The sequence below is a fragment of the Manduca sexta genome, chromosome 8 (assembly GCF_014839805.1).
Source record: "Manduca sexta isolate Smith_Timp_Sample1 chromosome 8, JHU_Msex_v1.0, whole genome shotgun sequence".
NCBI classification, from domain to species: Eukaryota; Metazoa; Arthropoda; class Insecta; order Lepidoptera; family Sphingidae; genus Manduca; species Manduca sexta.
In genome coordinates, this window is record NC_051122.1 from 581,119 (window position 1) to 600,335 (window position 19,217).

Consider the following 19,217-nt stretch of genomic DNA (forward strand, 5'->3'; position numbering starts at 1 on the left):
GGTTTTGAACCTGCGGATGTTCGTTTCGGCAGTCTGTTCCACTGGGCTATCGTCGCTTTTATAAAAAGGATATTAAGTATATATTTTTTTTCAAAATCGGTGACCGACTGAATATTTGCCTGGTGTCTGGTTATATACTATGGCTTATTATTATTATGTGGTATAGCAAATTTAGGCTGAATAGGCCGAATACCGGATAGTTGCCGGATATCCGTTTCATCTCTAGTAGGTATATAATATAGGTGTATTATTATTATTAAGATTTTCAAGCTAACTAAGGCACGAGAGAGAACGAGGACATTTAAGCTTATTGTTTTTTTTAACTTTGTAGCTATATCCTTTTACACACACACACACACACACACACACACCATCACGCATATATCCCCGAAGGGGTATGCAGAGGTGCAACCAGGGCACCCACTTTTCACCAAGTGTGTTTCGTTCCAGGATGTGATAGGGGGCGAACCTATCACCATATCGGGCACAAATTCCAGACTCCGGGCTGATATTGAACAGAAAAACCCAAATATCCCGTTGCCCGACCCGGGATTCGAACCCAGGACCTCAGAGCGCTGTCGTACCGCGCATGCAGTACAACTACGCCACCGAGGCAGTCATATATCATATATCCTTTTAATAATATTTTTGAAATCAACACTGTCACATTACTAGCATAAAAAAGTTGCTTATGTGAAAACTGGTGACAAGCTTGTATAAATTTCGAATGCATGAATGAGTATGCATCTCTTTCTGTCACCTCACACAAGACTTAACGTAATATAGTAGCAATTTTAGCACGTCTCCTATGGCTTTAGTTATTGTTCTGATGCTATATATGTACCTTATTTATTATTATGTGGATTTTGAAATTCTTTTTCCAAAAGATTTTTTCATAAATCTACTAAAAAAAGTTGTTAACAAACGTATTCAAATAAAAAATTAAGAATGCTTAAATAATTTATTTATAATAAGGTCCTTAAGGACACTATTTTTTTCTACAATTTACGAACATAATGTTAAAAGTGAAAGAAAAAAACAAGTAATGTCCAGATTTAAAGTATTGTAAAATATGGTGAGAAGTGTGGAAACCCGAACCGTTTCGAAAATAAAAACAAACAGTTTTGCTGTATTTATAACATCATTGTCCACTGACTGGTATAAATGCTACACTTTATTTGCCTATTCGACTACAGACTTGATTAGCATCATATATTTTTTCTCGGCGAGTGTGTATACTGTACAACTGCTTGTTCTTGTTCTGAGGTACAAAGAGAGTCTTGTCGTGTTGTAGTGCCACTTGACATGGGTACTACCCAAAGAGAGAAAGCAATCCTCTCCTTTCTTCTTGACATATGATATTAAATAATGTGATTATTTTAAAGATAATAATATTTGTATGTAATTATAATATGTACAAATATACCAGTGATTATTTCAATGTCTTGACAATTTCTGATTTTATTATGTAAGCAACACTTGCTTGATAGCAACTCTAACATATTTTTCTTCTATTGGTACCTGCTGACGCCGTCCATTTTATCTATTTCCGGTTTCAAGTTTCATATCTTTTTATTGAAAAACCAAAAAATATGAACTAAAAATGTGTTTATAATACATTAAATTTCATATAAAAATTAATAAAGGATAATAAATTGCCTAACTTAGTTTATAAGTACCTAAAAAATTATTTTTACTTTATCAGTGCTGCCACCTAATGTAGGTAACAAACGAAATATTTCGTACGCAGTCGGTGATATTTACAACTAATATTTTGCCACTGTTTTGACAAATAAAAGACCAAATCTCACAATACTTCTATGTTCTAATAACACTATTTTAAGGAATTGTGACTGATATCATATTATGTATTAACATACAGAAAATATTGTGGTAGCTGTTGCGTTCGGCGTACAGGCACTACTTGACAAAATATGGTCGTGCCTAGTGTCTGAACAGATAAGTGGTGATGTGTGAACAGACTGAAATTGACTATTTGGATGGGGAGGTGGTGTGGGTCAAATTGGGCTCATGCTGGTGGCCCGGCGAAGTGATCGCTCCTGAGAAGCTACCACCAGATGTGTTGAGATCATTTCGGAAGCCCCCTATAGCTGTTGTCAAATTCTTCCAGGAGGACAAATAGTAAGTCTAAAAGCTCGATGTGAAAATTATTTTAATATAGAAAGGATCTTGTCCGCATGACAAAGGTCTATGGGTATTATGTCTTTGTTATGAATGTTTGTATGTGCTCTTTTACTAGTATTTACATAATTTCATGACATAAGGCGCATTTAGGCGCCTATTTGCTAAATCACATTTTTTAAATAATGTGTATTGTAAATTATTTATAGCATCTGATCTATATTTAGGAAGACATTTATTTTCTATTTTTGAACACGAAATTATACACCCAAAATTAGGAGAATGTTAACACATACATGCAACATAACATGTTCAATCACGAAAAAATATAAATATATCCAATAGTCAGTAAAAATCACATGTATAAGAACAGTCCTATAATATACCCTAACTTAAAATCTTTATATTTACATCAAAAACTGTTGATCCTATTTCACCTCATTTCATATTATACACTGTGGCGGCTGTTTATTCCATATTGTGGATACCATTTTTGGGCGCTCCAACCAACACTCTTTATTAATCATTAATCATTATTAATATGATCACAAAGGTTTACTAATATAACATTATTAAATTTTTTCAGGGATTTCTCATTATTTACAACAAAAAATATCAAATAAATAAGACATTTTCCAGTAAAATTTATGATGGTTTTGAATTATATTGGTCTTGCTTGCAGAAAATACTCACCAAGTTTATTGTCAGTGTTTTTACTTTAAAGTGAAAAAAACTTGTAAAAGTCACATAAATAAAACCCTACCTCTGCAAGTCTAGCCACACCTTTGATTTTATTATACTGTAAAAAAACTCAACACAAAACCAATTTCATATAAAAAACACATTACTAAGGATTGAAGATCAAGAATTTTTTTTTATCCACAGAAGAGTAGAAGAGACTTTTGGTATCCCAAAAATATAATTTTTGAAAATGCTATGAATGATAAAATTTACCTAAGTGTTGTAGCCATGAAAACGCATTTGATCCACACAACATTGCATAATTGAAATAGTCATAACTATGAATTAAAATAGTTGTGACTATCCATGCTCCATGACTTATGGGAATAGAATTAAAATGTGCAATATTTTACAGATCTAATTAATGCCCCTGGCAAGAATTTATAACTAAGACAAAGTATGGTATTTTGTAGCTTTTTTATGACCATTTTCATTCTTATAAATGTGTGTAATTTTTTCTTATTCATGCCTATACACATCTATGGACAAAAAAACAAAAAATGGACACACAGAGCCTTAGACACCTATGTTTTTATATTTATAGAGCTAAATATTCAACAAATCATTAACACTTTTTCACATGCATTTACTTCATTAGATAAATCAAAGATTTATTTTCTTTACAAATGCAGTGTTGTTGCACATCTGGAACGGACAATGTTGATGCTGTCACAGTTGTAATTTATCAAAAAATACCCTTATATACAATCCCTTATATATAATCCAAAATTTACAAAAAAGACTTAATCATATATATGATTAAGTCTTTTTTATGAAATTTACAAAAAAGACTTAATCATATATATGATTAAGTCTTTTTTGTAAATTTTGGATTTGCTTAGTCTGAACCAATAGTATTGCTATTATACCACCACCCTTTTAGTTTAAACATATATATATTTTTTTATTACCAAATGGAGAATGAATATTTATAAAATTTGTTAGAGCATTTCAATTAGTTAGCTACTGTTTACCTGACACATACATTCATTATTCATATCAAATTTTGAAGTATATTTCTTATCAGATTTACTAATTTCACCCATTTGCTAATGCAATATATTCATTTTAGTAGTTAATTACTTAAAAAAGAACTTTGTTGGGAAGTCAGTGATTTCTTTAGTGCATTTTTTATTCATAGATGTAGTTTATATTATCTATTAGCTAAAGAACAGTTTAGGTGTCTATAAATAAATTTACAAAACAAGTATGGGGCATTTTTAAATATCTATTGCCGGTGGTGAATTAGGGGTAGTAAGTAAGCAAGTAAAAATCCTCCAAAAAACTACCACACAGAGCATTGCATTAGTTATGGCTGCCATAGCGTATTGCTATTTTAAAATATTGATTCAGATTATGATGCCCTAAATGTGGGAATATCTTGGGTGTAATACATGTGTGCATAGCTAGACTTAACCCTTTTGTACAGACATTAGAGTTAAATGATGTTTTATCCAACTGTAGATACCAAATATACATTTACTTGTTATTGAAATGTCTCATTTTATTTTGTATGGCATTGCGAATATTGCAAAATGTTTGTCTCATGAACACTATTTGATATTATGATGGAATATTCTGTTTTTTCTTTTGTAACTTAAAATGTATATTAATGTGTGTATTTTTTATTTTCAGTGAATATGTAAAGAACATTAATTTTATTTACAAATACAACTGCAGCCGAAAAAATGAATTCATTAATAAAGGATTATGTGAGTAAAAAAATCTATTAAAATGACATTTGAGGTAGCTATAGCTTACTTAAACGCATCTAAATGGATATTACTTCTGCCCATGCTAAAGGGTTAGACATAGTAATATATTCTAGCACACATAAGCTCTCTATGAACTGAATCAATCATTGTGGTCTGAGAAAATCAATCTAATTTTATACTGCATTATATAACTAAACAACCCTACTGCTGCTTTAGTGATTATGCCAATGTCAATTAGTGATTAATCTGTGAGAAATAAAACAATGAAACCAGAAGAAACCATTGCAATTCAATGTGTATGTGATTTTTAATAATTTACCCAAATATTTTCTTTCAGATATGTTCAGAACCAAACATGGACATATGGAGAAGTTTCCGGAAGATGTCATCCGTGCTGAGACTGCTGTCGGCGGTGATGTAGAAATACTCACAAGAGATGAATTTCAAGAAACCAAAAAACCAAGCTATGCTGGCCTTTTTGGTGATCCCGCGAAGAGGACTCCAGGCTCTGGTAGAAAAGGTTTATTTTTTTTATTTTTATGAACCACTTTCTCTATAATGTCTAATTATCTAATGTAATATTTTGTTTAGGTAAGAGCGCAAGAGGAAGGCCAGTAGAATCTCCTAGCTACACACCAGTCAGAAAGGTAAGCAATATGAAAATTATTTAAATATATCTTTATTTGTATATGATATATGTCTAACCAATTCAATTGATATCATTCCAGATTAAAGAAAAAACTGACTATAAAGTTCATATATTAGTCCAAGGATCAAAATCTTTGGAAACTTCTGAAAATACTGCAACAGAAGTTTCTTCTACACCATCAACAAGCTGTGCAGAGTCAGAACCACAAAATATTGAAGATAAACAACAAACTAATAATGAGCAAACTGAAATTGTGGCAAAACCAGTTTCTAATTTCTCAACTCCAGTAGCTTCAAGTTCAGGCATTTATTCATGTCATGCATGTTCATTTACTACATCTAGGTTAAATGTTTTGATTTTACACAACAAATCTCATAGTATATCATTTACACCATACACACCTTCACCAGTAGTGAAGAAATTTACGCCCAAGTCCTCATCAAAAACAACTCCAAAAGTGCGGCGTATTCGTACAGAAAAAAAAGAGAAATTGCCTAAAATTAAATCACAAGGTAAAAAACGGATAGCTGAAAATCAATCATCAGAAAATGAGGTAAAAAAGCCTAAGACTGATGAAGAAATTAAGAGTAGTCTATTGGCTGATTGGGACGATGGCGACGATGAATCTAACGACGAATCTACTAGCATGATTATAGCTGGTTCCCCAGAAGTGCCTGTAGCTGCGGAGTCACCAGCAGTCCCGACACCCGCTGAACTTCCTAGTGCACAAATGCCTGCCGAGATATCATCGCCTACGGAAAAGAAACCAGACAGTCCGCCATCCAGTGACAAACCTGAAGCCTGTAGTGATTCTAAGTATGAATTTTGTGAGGATGAGGACTGGCCTTTGGAGACTGATGCTGGCAGAAAAATTCCGCGTGTCAAAAATCCAAAAAGAAAAGATGAATCTAAAAGTCTCAGTTTGGACGAAGATGATGTGGCTAGGGAAGTAGCGGAACTACTCAACAAGACTAGTGTACCAGAACTTCCCTCTGTTCCTGAATCTTTAAAAGTGGAGGAAAATTTTCCTGAGCCTTCAATTGTAAAATCTCCGGACAAAAATCCCGAAAAGATGCCAGATAAATTGCCAGATAATCTTCCAGCAGAGGCTCAACCATCAAAAGCTATATTTAAAACTAAAACATTTTTTCGTAGCCGACACTCTAGAAGCCAGGATGCAATCGGAAAATATGTTGCGGAACAACTAAACGCAGTTGAAAGAATGGATATAAGTGAAAGTGAAATTAATGGATCCGAGATTGTGTCCTCACCGGAAGCGAGGGAGTCCCCGCCTATAGAGCATGTCAAGGTGGCAAGACTTGCGCCTAAAATTCAATTAAAGAAAATGAAAGCGGAAGCAGCACAACTGCGTGAAAAAGAAAAACACAATCAAGAAACACAATTAAATGAGCTACAAGAGCCATATCCATCTGTAGATGCAATATCTAGTTCTATTGGCTTGTGTGAAGGAACAAGCGTAGCTAAAGAAGAAGAATCAACTGAAAAACCTATGGTACCTATATTATCTCCGGATGTAATATACCCTACGCAAGAAATAAAACCAGTTTGCTCAGAACCATCTGAAACAATGAAACCCCTAAAACTTAACTATACTGAAAGTATAACAGGTGAGCCAATTGTAGCTAAAGTTAAAGACAATGAGGCTAAATTAATTAAGGGTGCAAATAAGGAAAATACGGATATTATAGAAAAAGAAGAAATTAATCACGGTACCGAAAAACAACCAGATAATGAATTGCCTGATCTAAAGTTTCCAGAATCAACTCTTCAGAAATCATACGAACCATCGATTGAAAGGTATATGAACGAATCTACAGCATCAGCCGTTGATGCTTTATTGAGCGTATCCCGGGAAACTGATAGAGTGACTAGAATCATCAGCAACGATCCTCCAGAAGAACTATTTGAAGATGACAACAAAGATAATTCTATTAATAATAATATAAATGGCAATCACAATGAAAATATATTACTACAAAATGATTATATGGAAGATAAAATTATGACTGATAATACTAATAATGTGGAGAAAGAAACAAAAGACCTCAATAATTATGTTGCACTTGACGCATTCGTCGAAGATAAAAAGGAGGTTCATTTGGAGAATAAGCATAATGATGAAGGTAACATTGCTGAAGATGCAGATATTGTATCAAATGAACAGGTTACAGTTAACAATGATAAAAAAGAGAACGAAAATATCGATGAAAGTTTGCCTGTCGTTGAAAATTTACCTGCTATCGAAAATATCCCATCAGAATCAGATCTTCAAATTGCAGAAACATTAATTAACCTTCCATCAACTGCAATACAAAGTAAAACATCTAGTGATCATCTTGAAAATATTCAGCTGCCGATTCCAACGGAAATCCCCATAAACCAAGATGAAAAAAGTTTAAATACTAATGAGGATGTGTTTGACGAACAAATTTCTGACGCAAAAGCAGAAATTCCATCTGATAATGTTAACTTGTCAACAGACACACTTCTGATTACAAACAATGAAAACATTAAATTTCGTTATGAAACTGAGCAGGAAAAGAGTGAAAACTTAAATGCTGCTCAGTCATTGGTGCAGATGTCTGAATCCGTCGATCATAAAATTAATATAATAGAACCTAATGTCATTAGTAGTAAGAAAAAGTCTGAACCAGCCGTGTTTGCGGTTAAACAAAATAATGGTATAGACAAAACAGTGGAACAAAAGGTCGCTTTGTTATCAAGTGAAAATAAAAGTGATATTACAAACTCGAAAAGTGCTAAGTTCGAGACTTCTTCATCTAAGTTATTAAAGATTCTGGAAGAGCCATGTGTACCAAAACCGCCTCTTCACTCATCGCCAAGTCAGGTTATGATTCCACGAAAAGAGAAGATTTTAAATTTTGATGTGGCAAAGTCATCTTTAAAAGGCAAACCTCAATCTACAAAACAAAAAATAATTATACGACGTACAACACCTAGTAAGAATGTTATAAATAATGTGAATGATATAACATCCAGCTCAGAAATTATACTTTCCCGTAGTAACAATCCAAAGCAAGATGGTTCATCTGTACAAACATATACGATTCAAACTTCACCGGATACTCCTTCCGACACTAATACTATAATTATTCAACAAAAAATTAGGAAAATAACAAAACCCCCTACTAAATTACAAAAAATCAAGCCACATAATTCATTAGTGGCACCTCTCAATGAACCGAAAATACCAAAGGCGACACCTGCGGATGACACTATATTTGACATAAATTCTATGCCAATTGTTCTATCGGAGGATCTTTTAACTCCAGAAAGCATTGAAAAAATGCCCGTCGTAATGTCAGACGGAAATATTATAAGTCATACACCTATTAATCCTCCTAAACTCGTAAAATCGAAACAGTCACCAGTTGAATGTGAAAAGATTCCAATAAGCGCCACACCAAATAAACCAGAAGTTAAAACATTGTTGATGAATCCAGTAACTGAAGTGAGCAATGTTACTACACCCAACATTCTATCAAAATCGTCAAAACTACGTGGAGCAAAAACTATGCTGCTTATTGACAAAACTACTGGAAAACAAAAAATCATTATGACTAAACCTGAACCACCAGTAAAAGAAGTAAAACAACCAACGACAGTAATGCAATCTGTTTCTTCGGCTGGAAAAACGGAGAAGTTTATTATATTACCTACGCCTAGTTCCCCTAGACCGAGTCGGGCCCAAAAAATTGTAATTGATCCGCAGACAGGAAAAGCTCATGTTCTAGTTGCAAAAAGTTCGGAGCCCCAACCAAGTCCCCCTGAAAATAAACCAGTCTCTGCAAAACTTATCGCATCGCAAAGTGACACCAACGCTCCTGGTAACACAGTGATGATCATAACAAATGCTCAGGGAGCGCAGTCAAGAATATTGCTAACACCAGAACATGAAAAGATTCTATTTCCTAACAAACAACAAGCAAATATTTCTCAATTAAAAACTATAGCACAAAGAATTACAACAAATACACAAAAAACTATTGTAAATACCGGTACGACGATTAAATCACAAACAGCAACTCATACAAAAACTCAAACAAGAATAGTGCCAAAACAAAAGAATGCAATAATCACTTCCAAAGGTCAGTTAATTGTAGGGGGGCGTGTCGCAACTACATCACAGAATATTGCACCCATGCCGGAAACTCGACCCGCACCCAAGAGAATAGTGGCGGCCGAACCGAAAAAACTAGTTCAAGCTATACAGAAAACTACAACCGAGCCTTTAATATTTTTACAGCAAAAATCAGGCGCTATGATGCAATTAACTGCAGCTCAATTCGAACATATGCAAAAGACTGGACAAATCGTACAGAGATCTACGGTGCCCGTTCAAGAGAATAAAATTCTAGTTCAAAAACAAATCCCTATACCAGCTAACGAGCCTCCGATCACTACGGTACAAAAGACAAGGATTCGCAAAACAGTCTCTGACTCTCCTACACCCGTCAAAAAAATGAAACAGGAGATTGCAATAGCTCCTGCTCCAGTTCGATCTCCTAGCGTTCCGGTGCCAGCATTGACACCAATATCTAACACTACAGCAACTTCTATTCTTCCACCAGTTTCAAACACGGTGTCTATTGCAACAAGTGCTTCATATCCTGAATATGATAATTTCGAAGAATTATTGCCATCAACGGCAATAGCGCGGCAATCAGAACCTTCTGTGATGCAAGCGGAACAAACTGCCGCGCCACCGCAGGCGTCGCTTTCGGACGGTCAGCTGTTGGCAGTGCCGGGTGAGCCATTTGGAGGACCGCCGGGATCATTTTACCTTTGCGTGGAAGACAACGGAACTCTTACTCCAATAGATCATAGACCCTTAATATTGGAAAATAATCAATTGGTTCCGATGGCAGTAGAACCATTACCTGTTTTAGCACCACAACCAGAGCGCAGAGACATATTAGAAGCCGCGTTAGCTAATAGTGACGTATTTCACGCGGATACCCCGAGAGATGAGGCACCTGATTTTAGAGATTTAAACGCAAATGTGTCAGTACACTGTCGAGTATCTGAAACTAGTACCACTCTTAATCAACCCATAATGACTCCAGTGGAAATGCCAACAAAAGTAGATAGCGAGCCTGCTGTACCGTCAAATTTAGAAGATGGTCTTGCAGTAATAGGTGTCACTCCTCACACAGTTCCCACATCTTTAGAATTGCCGATCACAGTGACAGACCCTAGAATAGCGCCGAAAACGACTGATCCTTTAAGTGGTGCTAATTACGGAACGACATTACTACCTTCACCTAACACGGAAATGTCGTTTGTAACGGCTGAAGAGACGGACGTGCCAATGGTGGGTCCAATATCTATGCCTTTACTCACTGAAGAGGAATCCGTGGGGAAATCTATGCCCATATTGACCGATGAGGTTACAGAAAGGACAGTGTCCTCTGTAGAATCAACAATAGGATCTCCTTCGTCCATCGATGTTCGCGAGTCTGAGACGGAGGACGGGAGCCAGTGGACGCGACGCCTTCTCACACCGGGCTCGGATATTTCCGAAGCATCGGTTGAAATACCTTTGCAACCTGCGATTCAGCTATCCGTCAATGATATGTCTCATCATAGCTAAATGCAAGTGTTTTATAAGAAATTATACAAATTGTAAAACTTTTTTATGTACGACGGATACAATTAAAATTCCCTATTCTTTTGGAATTGATTCAGGAACACATTATTATATTTATTATAAAGTGTTGTAGACGTGCAATGACAATCTTTTCCTGTTATCTGTATGATTTCTCTTTTTATAAACTTGTTATATTACTTAGCATTATTCGTGCATAGCTACAAGGGTAGCTCGTAAGTTTTGTTGTGTTTATGGTGCCGCTTTGTGAACCTGGGCTTGTGTTTGAAACGCATGCCGATATCGATTATTGTAAATATATCTGTAGGTTGAAAACAATTGGAAGGAGTTACGTGCCGTCACGAGCTGACATTATTGAATGATTCTATGTTTAATGCAATAAGGCATAAAACGTTAGATTAAGAATTTACAACTGTAAATTTATGATATTGTTGGATAGTATGTGTAATATATAAAAATTAGGTACATAGTATTTTTATAACGTGTAGCGAGGTTGGAATGCGTGCAACTGGGGTTTGTACACGGAGAGGTGCACTATTATGTGAAACATAGAGTCGGGCCACGGCGCGAGACACTCGCGTCCAGTGGATGAGCAAGACGCCGATATATCGGCACCGTAACTGATTGGAATATTAATATCATAGTTAAGGTATTAATGTTAAGTACAATATTGTTGAAGTAATTTTTAAAACTGTCGCGATACACTTGTACGGTTTATGTGAGTGATCTATGTTGAAATCTAGATGGACTATAAATATCGAGTCTAGTATATAATAATACTTCTGTGTAGTTTTAATAAATAAAATTTTAATCAATCGATGTTTTGTCTTAATTATAATACACACACATAGTACACAAATGCAAATAAAACGATATCATAAGTAATTAAATGATTTACTTTCCATTCCGTGTATAATACATATCTAACATGATACATAAAACTAAGGAACTGAAGTTATGTAGGAAAACACATTTATTGCATTGTAAGGTAAAAGATGTTGAACAAGTTTTGAAATGCGTTATTTACAATGCAAATGATTTAAATTTACTTTCCTATCATATCACAACTCAGATGGATTATTATTACACGCTACAAAAAACTACAAACTACGTAACAATGGTATTTTATAAATTCGAAATATGAAAATATTTTTTAATATACAACAAAACTATCGCTGACTGATCCTTATTATTCTATAATACTCGTATAATATATTTCATGATCATTACGAAACTTTGTTTCGGATATTTTTGAAACTACGTACAACATATTTAGAAAATGGGGAACATTTTTATAAATAAAAAAATAATATTGTACTAATGAACTAATTACATCAATGTTCGATGATAATGCATATTTGGATATCACATGGGCCGCGAGGAGTTCGCGGTGTAAGGAGGTATGTTATTGTAGGGCCTGCCGCGTTGTGTTGGGCAGGAAGAGACACATGAGACCGCCGCCGGCGAGCAGCACGGCCACGATGAAGGTGGGCGCGGGGCAGTACGTGTCGAGCAGCGCCGCGATCACCACGTTACCGATGATGCCGCCGAGACGCGCCGCCACCATCGACACTGCCACGCCGGTAGCTCTGAAACAAAACAAAATAATAAATACAGATTATCCTGATATCCACCTGCCGTTGCAACTCCTGTAAGTCAGGGCAACCGTCCATTGCGTCGCGTTTGCAAAGGACAAAGAAAACCACACTACCCTCCTTTGAAAATCGGGTAAAACTTCGCAACAATCTGCCGCCCAGAGCTTCGTATTTGTAAAAGCAATTTTTAGCCAGGGCAGACAATGGCAAACATTTTTATTAATGATGAGACCGAGCGGTGAAGGTCGGTTAGTCTGGGTGCACTAATCTGTTTTTAGTCAAAGGACTCCAGACGAGGAGACTAAACATTGATTGTATGGGACTACCACATAAGTAGGCCGCAGTTGCGAATATTTTTCGTAAATAATAAACTTACCGTAAATTAGTAGGGAAGACTTCAGTGATGAGGCAATCCAAGGAGGCGTTACCGCAGGATATAACGGAGCTGAATATGGCGCTGACAATCAGGTTGTTGGTCTTGTTGTACACGAAGTACATCGCGGCCGAGCACAGACCGGCCGAGAATGTCGCGAACACTGTAATATAATATTAGTTATAGTCACAGATACTATGTAAAGCTTATAGTTATCTAGAAATATTATCCACTAACTGAAACATTTTTAGAAAATACAAGCGAGGCCGCAGCATTGCTTCTATTACTACATATCTAGTCAGCTAACTACACATGGTGAAAGGCATCTGGGACAAGTTAATATTCAAGAACATTTAAGCAATAAAGATTGCCTAATTGGGATTCAGCTCTCAAATAATAAAATATTCAACTCGGCAAATGTATAATTTTTGCAAACATGCATACATATATTACACCAGTATGCTATAAAGGTAGGTAAAGACCAATGGCATAGAAAATAATTACCAAGGAAGAACTTCCTTCCCAGCCTGTCCATGCCGAGCACGGCGAAGATGTTAGATGGTATGGCAGCGGCGACGGTAATGAGCGACTCCATAAACACGTCCGAGTGTATGTGCGAATCGCATTGCGCTTCAGCCGAGTGCGTGCCCTGCTGCGTGACATACGCCGTGACCTGGCAGATGTCCGCCTCAGCGTTGTCGTGGGTCCGCGACCACTCGTCGAAACGGTTGAACATCTCCGGGAACCACATCATCAGGCCATAGTACCTGGGGGAATTAATACCTCGTTGTTATCAAGTTGAAACTCAGTGCTACATACATTAAGTAGAACTACTCCTGAGGATTTAAATTATTAAACTACGTCAAAATAATAAATTAATTTCATCTCGTATCTACGAAGAAGTAAGCAAAGATACAACCACATCCACAGAAGGCAAATTTTTCGTGAGTTTGAGTTATGATTATATAATTTTTAATCATCAATGAAAAACATACTATATAAGTAGATATCTAGATTTGATACTCACCCGATATGGAATGTAAAGTTGATTGTGATAGAGATCGTTGTAAATTTAAGTATAGGCGGAACGAACAACTGCTTGCTGTGTTCTATTATATCACTCAACATCCGTTTCAATTTTGATTTATTCTCTTTTGTTTCAATATTCTTTTCTGGTTTTGTGTGATTGGGTTCGTCAACCAGCAGTTGTTTCACTGGATATTCCTCTTTACTGCGACCGGTATTCATCATGTAGATGCCACGGAACACCTCAAGTGCATCTTCTTGGCGACCCGTTGATATTAAAAATTTGGGCGATTCTGGTAGTAAAAACAGCAATGCGGCTACCACGAATGATGGTAATGACATAACAAGAAGGAAGATGCGCCAAGAGTTATAGACGAAGCCACCAGTTGTTCCGCCGATTTCTACAAAAATATAATATTTCATTGAGATATAACCAATAGAGGGTACCTATTTAAATAACGGTTGTCTCTATGTTACGGACATGTTTAAACTCTTGGTTCAAAGCCAGTCAGAAAACTGCACCACGAGTCATAAAATTTATAGATAGGTAGATTATAGGTACCCTATCCACCCATTCCGTACTACAAAATCACAGAATTTTCAGGCGTGCATAAAGAATGTTTTGGGTATCAGGTATACCTATTGCGTATTCATACAGTGGTGACTACTTAACGCCAAAAATTAGGTGACTGAACATTTTACTCATTATACTCTATACATAGAAAAACGGTAGAGGGTTTAATAATAAAACCCAAGATGTTAGAGAAGGCATATAAAGACAGACGGACATTGCCATTAAGCATCGATACTTATGACAAATTCACTTACCACTGGGAATGATCACCCACGCTAGTCCGGCGACGAATAGATTTCCTAGGGTCCAGAAAGCAGCCATGAAACTCAACATAGCACCGCGCTTCTTCTTCGGCTGGAACTCCGCGAAGTATGACCAGATCACGGGACCAGATCCTCCTAACCTGTTATACCAAAAAAATTAAATTAAAAATATAAGTAATTAGTAAGTTGCTAGATAGTTTTGATTGAATGGGAATGTGAGTGATCAGTAAGTCGAAATGCTCTTCACTTCTATAAGTAGGTACTTTTAACTTCTTCAGTGATCATTGTCATAAACATACCAGGAACTACTTACTGGGTATTTATAATCGTGTTATCTATTCTATTTTAGGGTTAGGTACAATTAGACTCTGAAGACGTAAAAAAAATGCATTGACTACTTACGCAGCACCATTGATGAAGCGAAACAGCATGAAGAGTTCATAGTTCTGGCTAAAGGACGAGGCGACGATGGCGAGTGCGTTCACGATGGATATGGCTATAAGGACCTTCTTCCGCCCTACGGAGTCCGCCACAGAGCCCCACGCGTAGGCTCCCACCATCATGCCGATGAAGATTATACTGTTCAGCCATCCCTGAAATCATTAAAATTTAATAAACGCAGGTAGATACTGTTTAGCCTCTTAAAGATGGCCGACTTGATGGTAAGACTTTAATGGCGACATATTTATTGTGTTTAAGCCTTGATGCTGATGACCACGAAGTTAGAAGAGGAATTAGATAAGTTTGTTGGTGCTGAAAAATCAACAGTGCGTATGTCGCAACTAATTTCAAACTCACGTCCGATTTTGTTAAAGCGGTGCTCCCAGCAAAAGAGCGCGCTAACCGTAATTTTAGAAGCTATCTATTCTAAATTTATAATACATATAGAAAAAAATAAACGTAATAATTCTACATTATGTTATCATTACTTTGCTTCTTCTTCTACATAACTTTTTATAATGTGGATATTGTTACATTCATTTCATAATGAAAATACCTACTACTCAAATTGTTGATTTTGTGCTTCTCCTCAAGCACACAACATATTCATTTGCAAACCAACATTATTAGGTAGACAACTTAATAAGAAACATTTTAGTTGTTTAAAATTTTCAATAAGACCTAAAATTGATTTTTTTAAAAGCAATTCGTAAATGATTACACATTCGCGCTCGTCATGCGCCGTAAATGCTTTAGGCCGTTTGATCCGGAGAGGGCTTTAAGAATTCTGCTAAAAACCGGAAAACAAAGTAAATTTACGTCAGAACTTCCATTCTAGCAGCAAAGTTTCTCACTAGAATTTTTAATTAGTACTTGTCAAATAAGTGTCAGTACATTATTCTCTTTTTACCGTGTTATTCCTAAAAGTAATATACGTAATATGGTACCAAAATCCCAGTTTCCTGATTTGACATTTGTGTTTAAATTAATTTGCACCATGTGAAATGTGATATTGCATGACATCATCTGTTTACGTTACGAATAAGCTGAAAATTTCGACTTGTTTATACGGAAATATAATTTCTTACTGCGTCGTAGGTCCGTGCGTGTGCCAGGTGTAACTTCTTTACACTTTGTATTTATAGTTTTAAGTAACCAGACATGTTTGTTCCATATTCCTATAGGTAACTTGTGTATTTTGGATAATTATAAGAATGAAAATAAGTAAACCATATTCGCCTAAACTGAGGTGATGTAATTTTCACTATCTCCATATAGAATAACTAAAAAATAGACGGCAAGCTTGGATGTTTATGTTACGTTAACGTCAGTTAATGCTTTTTAAACATCATTCCCAGTTTAACATTCGCCGATGACTCAATGTTTGGAGTCATACACTTGATGGATTTTCCGCAAATAAAGATGATTGATGGATAAATTGGATCACGGTTCCGAAAAATAAACGATAACACTTTCGCGTTGGCATAACACCATATTGTATGTGAAAACACACTCCATAGGTTTGCACAGACTTACTTAGCATCAAGAATAAGTAAAACTGTAGGCACCACGTGTGTAGAGTGACATGTTATGCCCCATGTAAAAAAGCCATCCGAAAGTATTCGACCCAGGAATTCAACCCGAGACATTAGATCGGCAGGATTACTGTGATACAACTTCGCAACTGAATCAGTCAAACAATATAAATAAATAGTGAATACTCACTTTGGTCTGAGTTGTAAGGTCTAGGTCGCACTGCGCCGAGGGCAAGATGAACGACATAGAGATGACGTCCATCTCCTCGGAGGTACTGACGAGGCCGCATACTGCCAGCAGTAGGTAGTGGAAGCGTCCATATCCTGGATCAAGAACGGGTATGCTTAGTTAAAAAGTTATAAAACAGCTATTTTTACTTAAAGGCTATAAGTAAAACAAACTTTGGATTATATATTACAGTAGCGTCTCATTGATCTAGCCCTAGGGGTTAGACTGTTTTTTTCTGGATTCCATTCATAGACCTGGACAATGTGATAAGTTTTTCGATTCTTAAAATACGCTCTACTTCTTTTGCAGGATAATGTGATAAGAAATAACATACTTGACGCATTTCTCCTGTAATATACATACCTTCTCATCCCTAAAAGACGTTTTACAAACCTCATCAGTGCATTTACACACAACACAAGCAGTTAATTTGTTATCTGAAACTACTTCTAAATATAACAATTAGGTAATTCTTTGTTTCAATTAAAATAAACTCTCAAATAAAATGAAACTGGCCGCCTTATTTAGAACTGTATGCGGTAAAATATCACAGCTAGAGTTTCGCGTTATTAGATTCCATGTACTTTTAATACAAGTTTCTTTGAAACCGACTGACAAACAACATAAAATGGTAATGAGAACCGGAAGAAGTGTAAACAGAAATTACAAGTATTTCTTAACCGCGATCGTACGAGGCTTTTTTCCTAGAAAAGGTTTTGTTTACGTCGTACGTTAACCTTCTTTCTTCGTGCAAAGAAACACGACTCCATTCATAAAGGTCCTCGGTTCGCATTACTGCTTATTTACAAATACCAAGTTTTATTACGTTCGAAATATTATGTAACTATCAACAAAATATTGATGTCACATATAGAGGTTAATATTATTTTGTAGGTCAATTGTTTATCAATTACCCGCCATGGTGGCCTACGTATCTGTCTCGTTCCTGGATCAGTCTGTGTATACAAATTCAAAAAGGCCAGTATAATTTTGTCGATTGGCGAAGAATATTCGTCTCTTGTCGACACTATTTTGACACCATTGTACTTACCATCAGGTGTAACCATGCGGTGTGGTCACTTTGCCGTGCCAGTTTCAAAATAAACATATTTCTAACGGATTCATTTCATATATAGTAGGTAGTCGTATATTTTGTATGATATTTATGCTAATTGAATGCTCTCAATAAAAAATCCACAAAGTCTCAAATAGACCAGTATAGTGGACCGAACTCATGACATTATTACAGATGTCCGTTTCCAACAGGGCAGCATGTAATGCAGAACATAATAAAAGAAACACACAAGCCTTCATTTCTGAAAGGGGTGGACAGAGGTGCAACCAGGCCAGCTTTTTATCGCCAAGTGTATTGCGTGCTGTGATGTGATACGAGGCAAAGCTATTGCCATAACGGGCACAGATTTCAGACTCCGGACTGACAGTGAGCATAAATGTGTATGTACTGTTCATAATAAAAAATAAATTATACTTAGTTCACGCATACAGACTTGTTGTAATTTTGTCATATTTTAGGTAAGTATTTCCTAAGCGGTGGAAAATTGTCATCAACAATGAAATAAATTCGGTCGCAAAGATTTTATCTCTTTTCCGTTCATAATGTTTTATAATGCTTTCGACAAATAGATAGTTTTTTTTTGGTTACGTTGTAATAACATATTTAAACTTTTCAAATAGATCGCAGTCTAATGCGAATGGCGTAAGACTAAAGCCGAATCTTTTTCTCAGTAAGTAAAGCTGGCCTGTGTCTAGCAGTGGAACAATATTTAGAGATTATATATATTAGAACTATGAGGGACAGAGAGAGAGTTTATGGATATTAGAACTATGAACACATTAAGAGGCTATAAGTAAATAATTAGGTATAAACTCACCGGTTAATTCGATAGCCCTTTCGAAGTCAGCTTTTTCCGAGTTGGAACCTTTCTCTGGATCGGGTTTGCCCGATTTCTTCAGTGAAGGTACGACGCCTGCGAACAAAAAATTACAATAAATATAATCGAACTGCTTCCTACAGTGCATAAGGGTTTTCTTATAAATAAAACCACGTGTGTATAAAACTGGTTCTGAGTAAGGAAGGAAACACCTACATAAGGCAGGCAATGTGAAATATGAAGTTCCTCTATCTGACATATGTCAATGGCATTTGTGTTATGAGGGCAAGATTAAGATTAACATAATAACAATTATGAAGATCATTACCGGAACATTATTGTTTAGACTACTTAAAAAAATAAAATCGTTTAGACTGTAGTTCTTAAAGAAC

The 19,217-nt window shown here is 35.9% G+C and overlaps 2 protein-coding genes across 4 annotated transcripts in view; one reads left to right on the plus strand and one right to left on the minus strand.

Annotated features, from left to right (window-relative positions):
- The first annotated feature begins 1,699 nt into the window (after positions 1-1,699).
- LOC115450893 (uncharacterized threonine-rich GPI-anchored glycoprotein PJ4664.02) lies at positions 1,700-11,716 on the plus strand. 2 transcript variants are annotated; one of them, XM_037436382.1, is made up of 5 exons: positions 1,700-2,142; positions 4,519-4,595; positions 4,936-5,118; positions 5,190-5,245; positions 5,327-11,716. In XM_037436382.1, exons 1-5 carry the CDS (start codon positions 1,970-1,972, stop codon positions 10,880-10,882), a joined length of 6,045 nt encoding a protein of 2,014 aa, XP_037292279.1. In that variant the 5' UTR covers positions 1,700-1,969; the 3' UTR covers positions 10,883-11,716. The 2 variants fall into 2 exon arrangements, with proteins under 2 accessions (XP_037292279.1, XP_030034905.2); XM_030179045.2 differs by having other exon boundaries at positions 4,936-5,109.
- A 59-nt stretch (positions 11,717-11,775) lies between these two features.
- The window catches only part of LOC115450892 (synaptic vesicle glycoprotein 2B), a 34,985-nt gene continuing 27,543 nt past the window's right edge, over positions 11,776-19,217 (minus strand). Inside the window, exons 4-11 of one of the 2 annotated variants that reach the window (XM_030179044.2) lie at positions 18,826-18,921; positions 16,895-17,028; positions 15,131-15,321; positions 14,720-14,868; positions 13,893-14,292; positions 13,370-13,632; positions 12,869-13,028; positions 11,776-12,486 (exon numbers count right to left, since the gene is read on the minus strand). In XM_030179044.2, the coding sequence (XP_030034904.1) occupies positions 12,303-12,486; positions 12,869-13,028; positions 13,370-13,632; positions 13,893-14,292; positions 14,720-14,868; positions 15,131-15,321; positions 16,895-17,028; positions 18,826-18,921 (1,577 nt within the window). In that variant the 3' untranslated portion in view covers positions 11,776-12,302. The remainder of the gene's footprint in view (positions 12,487-12,868; positions 13,029-13,369; positions 13,633-13,892; positions 14,293-14,719; positions 14,869-15,130; positions 15,322-16,894; positions 17,029-18,825; positions 18,922-19,217) is intronic. The other variant, XM_030179042.2, reaches the window with a different exon arrangement.

Bases quoted from the DNA above. Each gene is read 5' to 3' on its own strand.
- LOC115450893 (XM_037436382.1), top strand. From the start codon at position 1,970: ATGTGTGAACAGACTGAAATTGACTATTTGGATGGGGAGGTGGTGTGG. The intron at 2,143-4,518 runs GTAAGTCTAAAA...TTTTATTTTCAG, and splicing joins TTCTTCCAGGAGGACAAATA to TGAATATGTAAAGAACATTA. The intron at 4,596-4,935 runs GTGAGTAAAAAA...ATTTTCTTTCAG, and splicing joins ATTCATTAATAAAGGATTAT to ATATGTTCAGAACCAAACAT.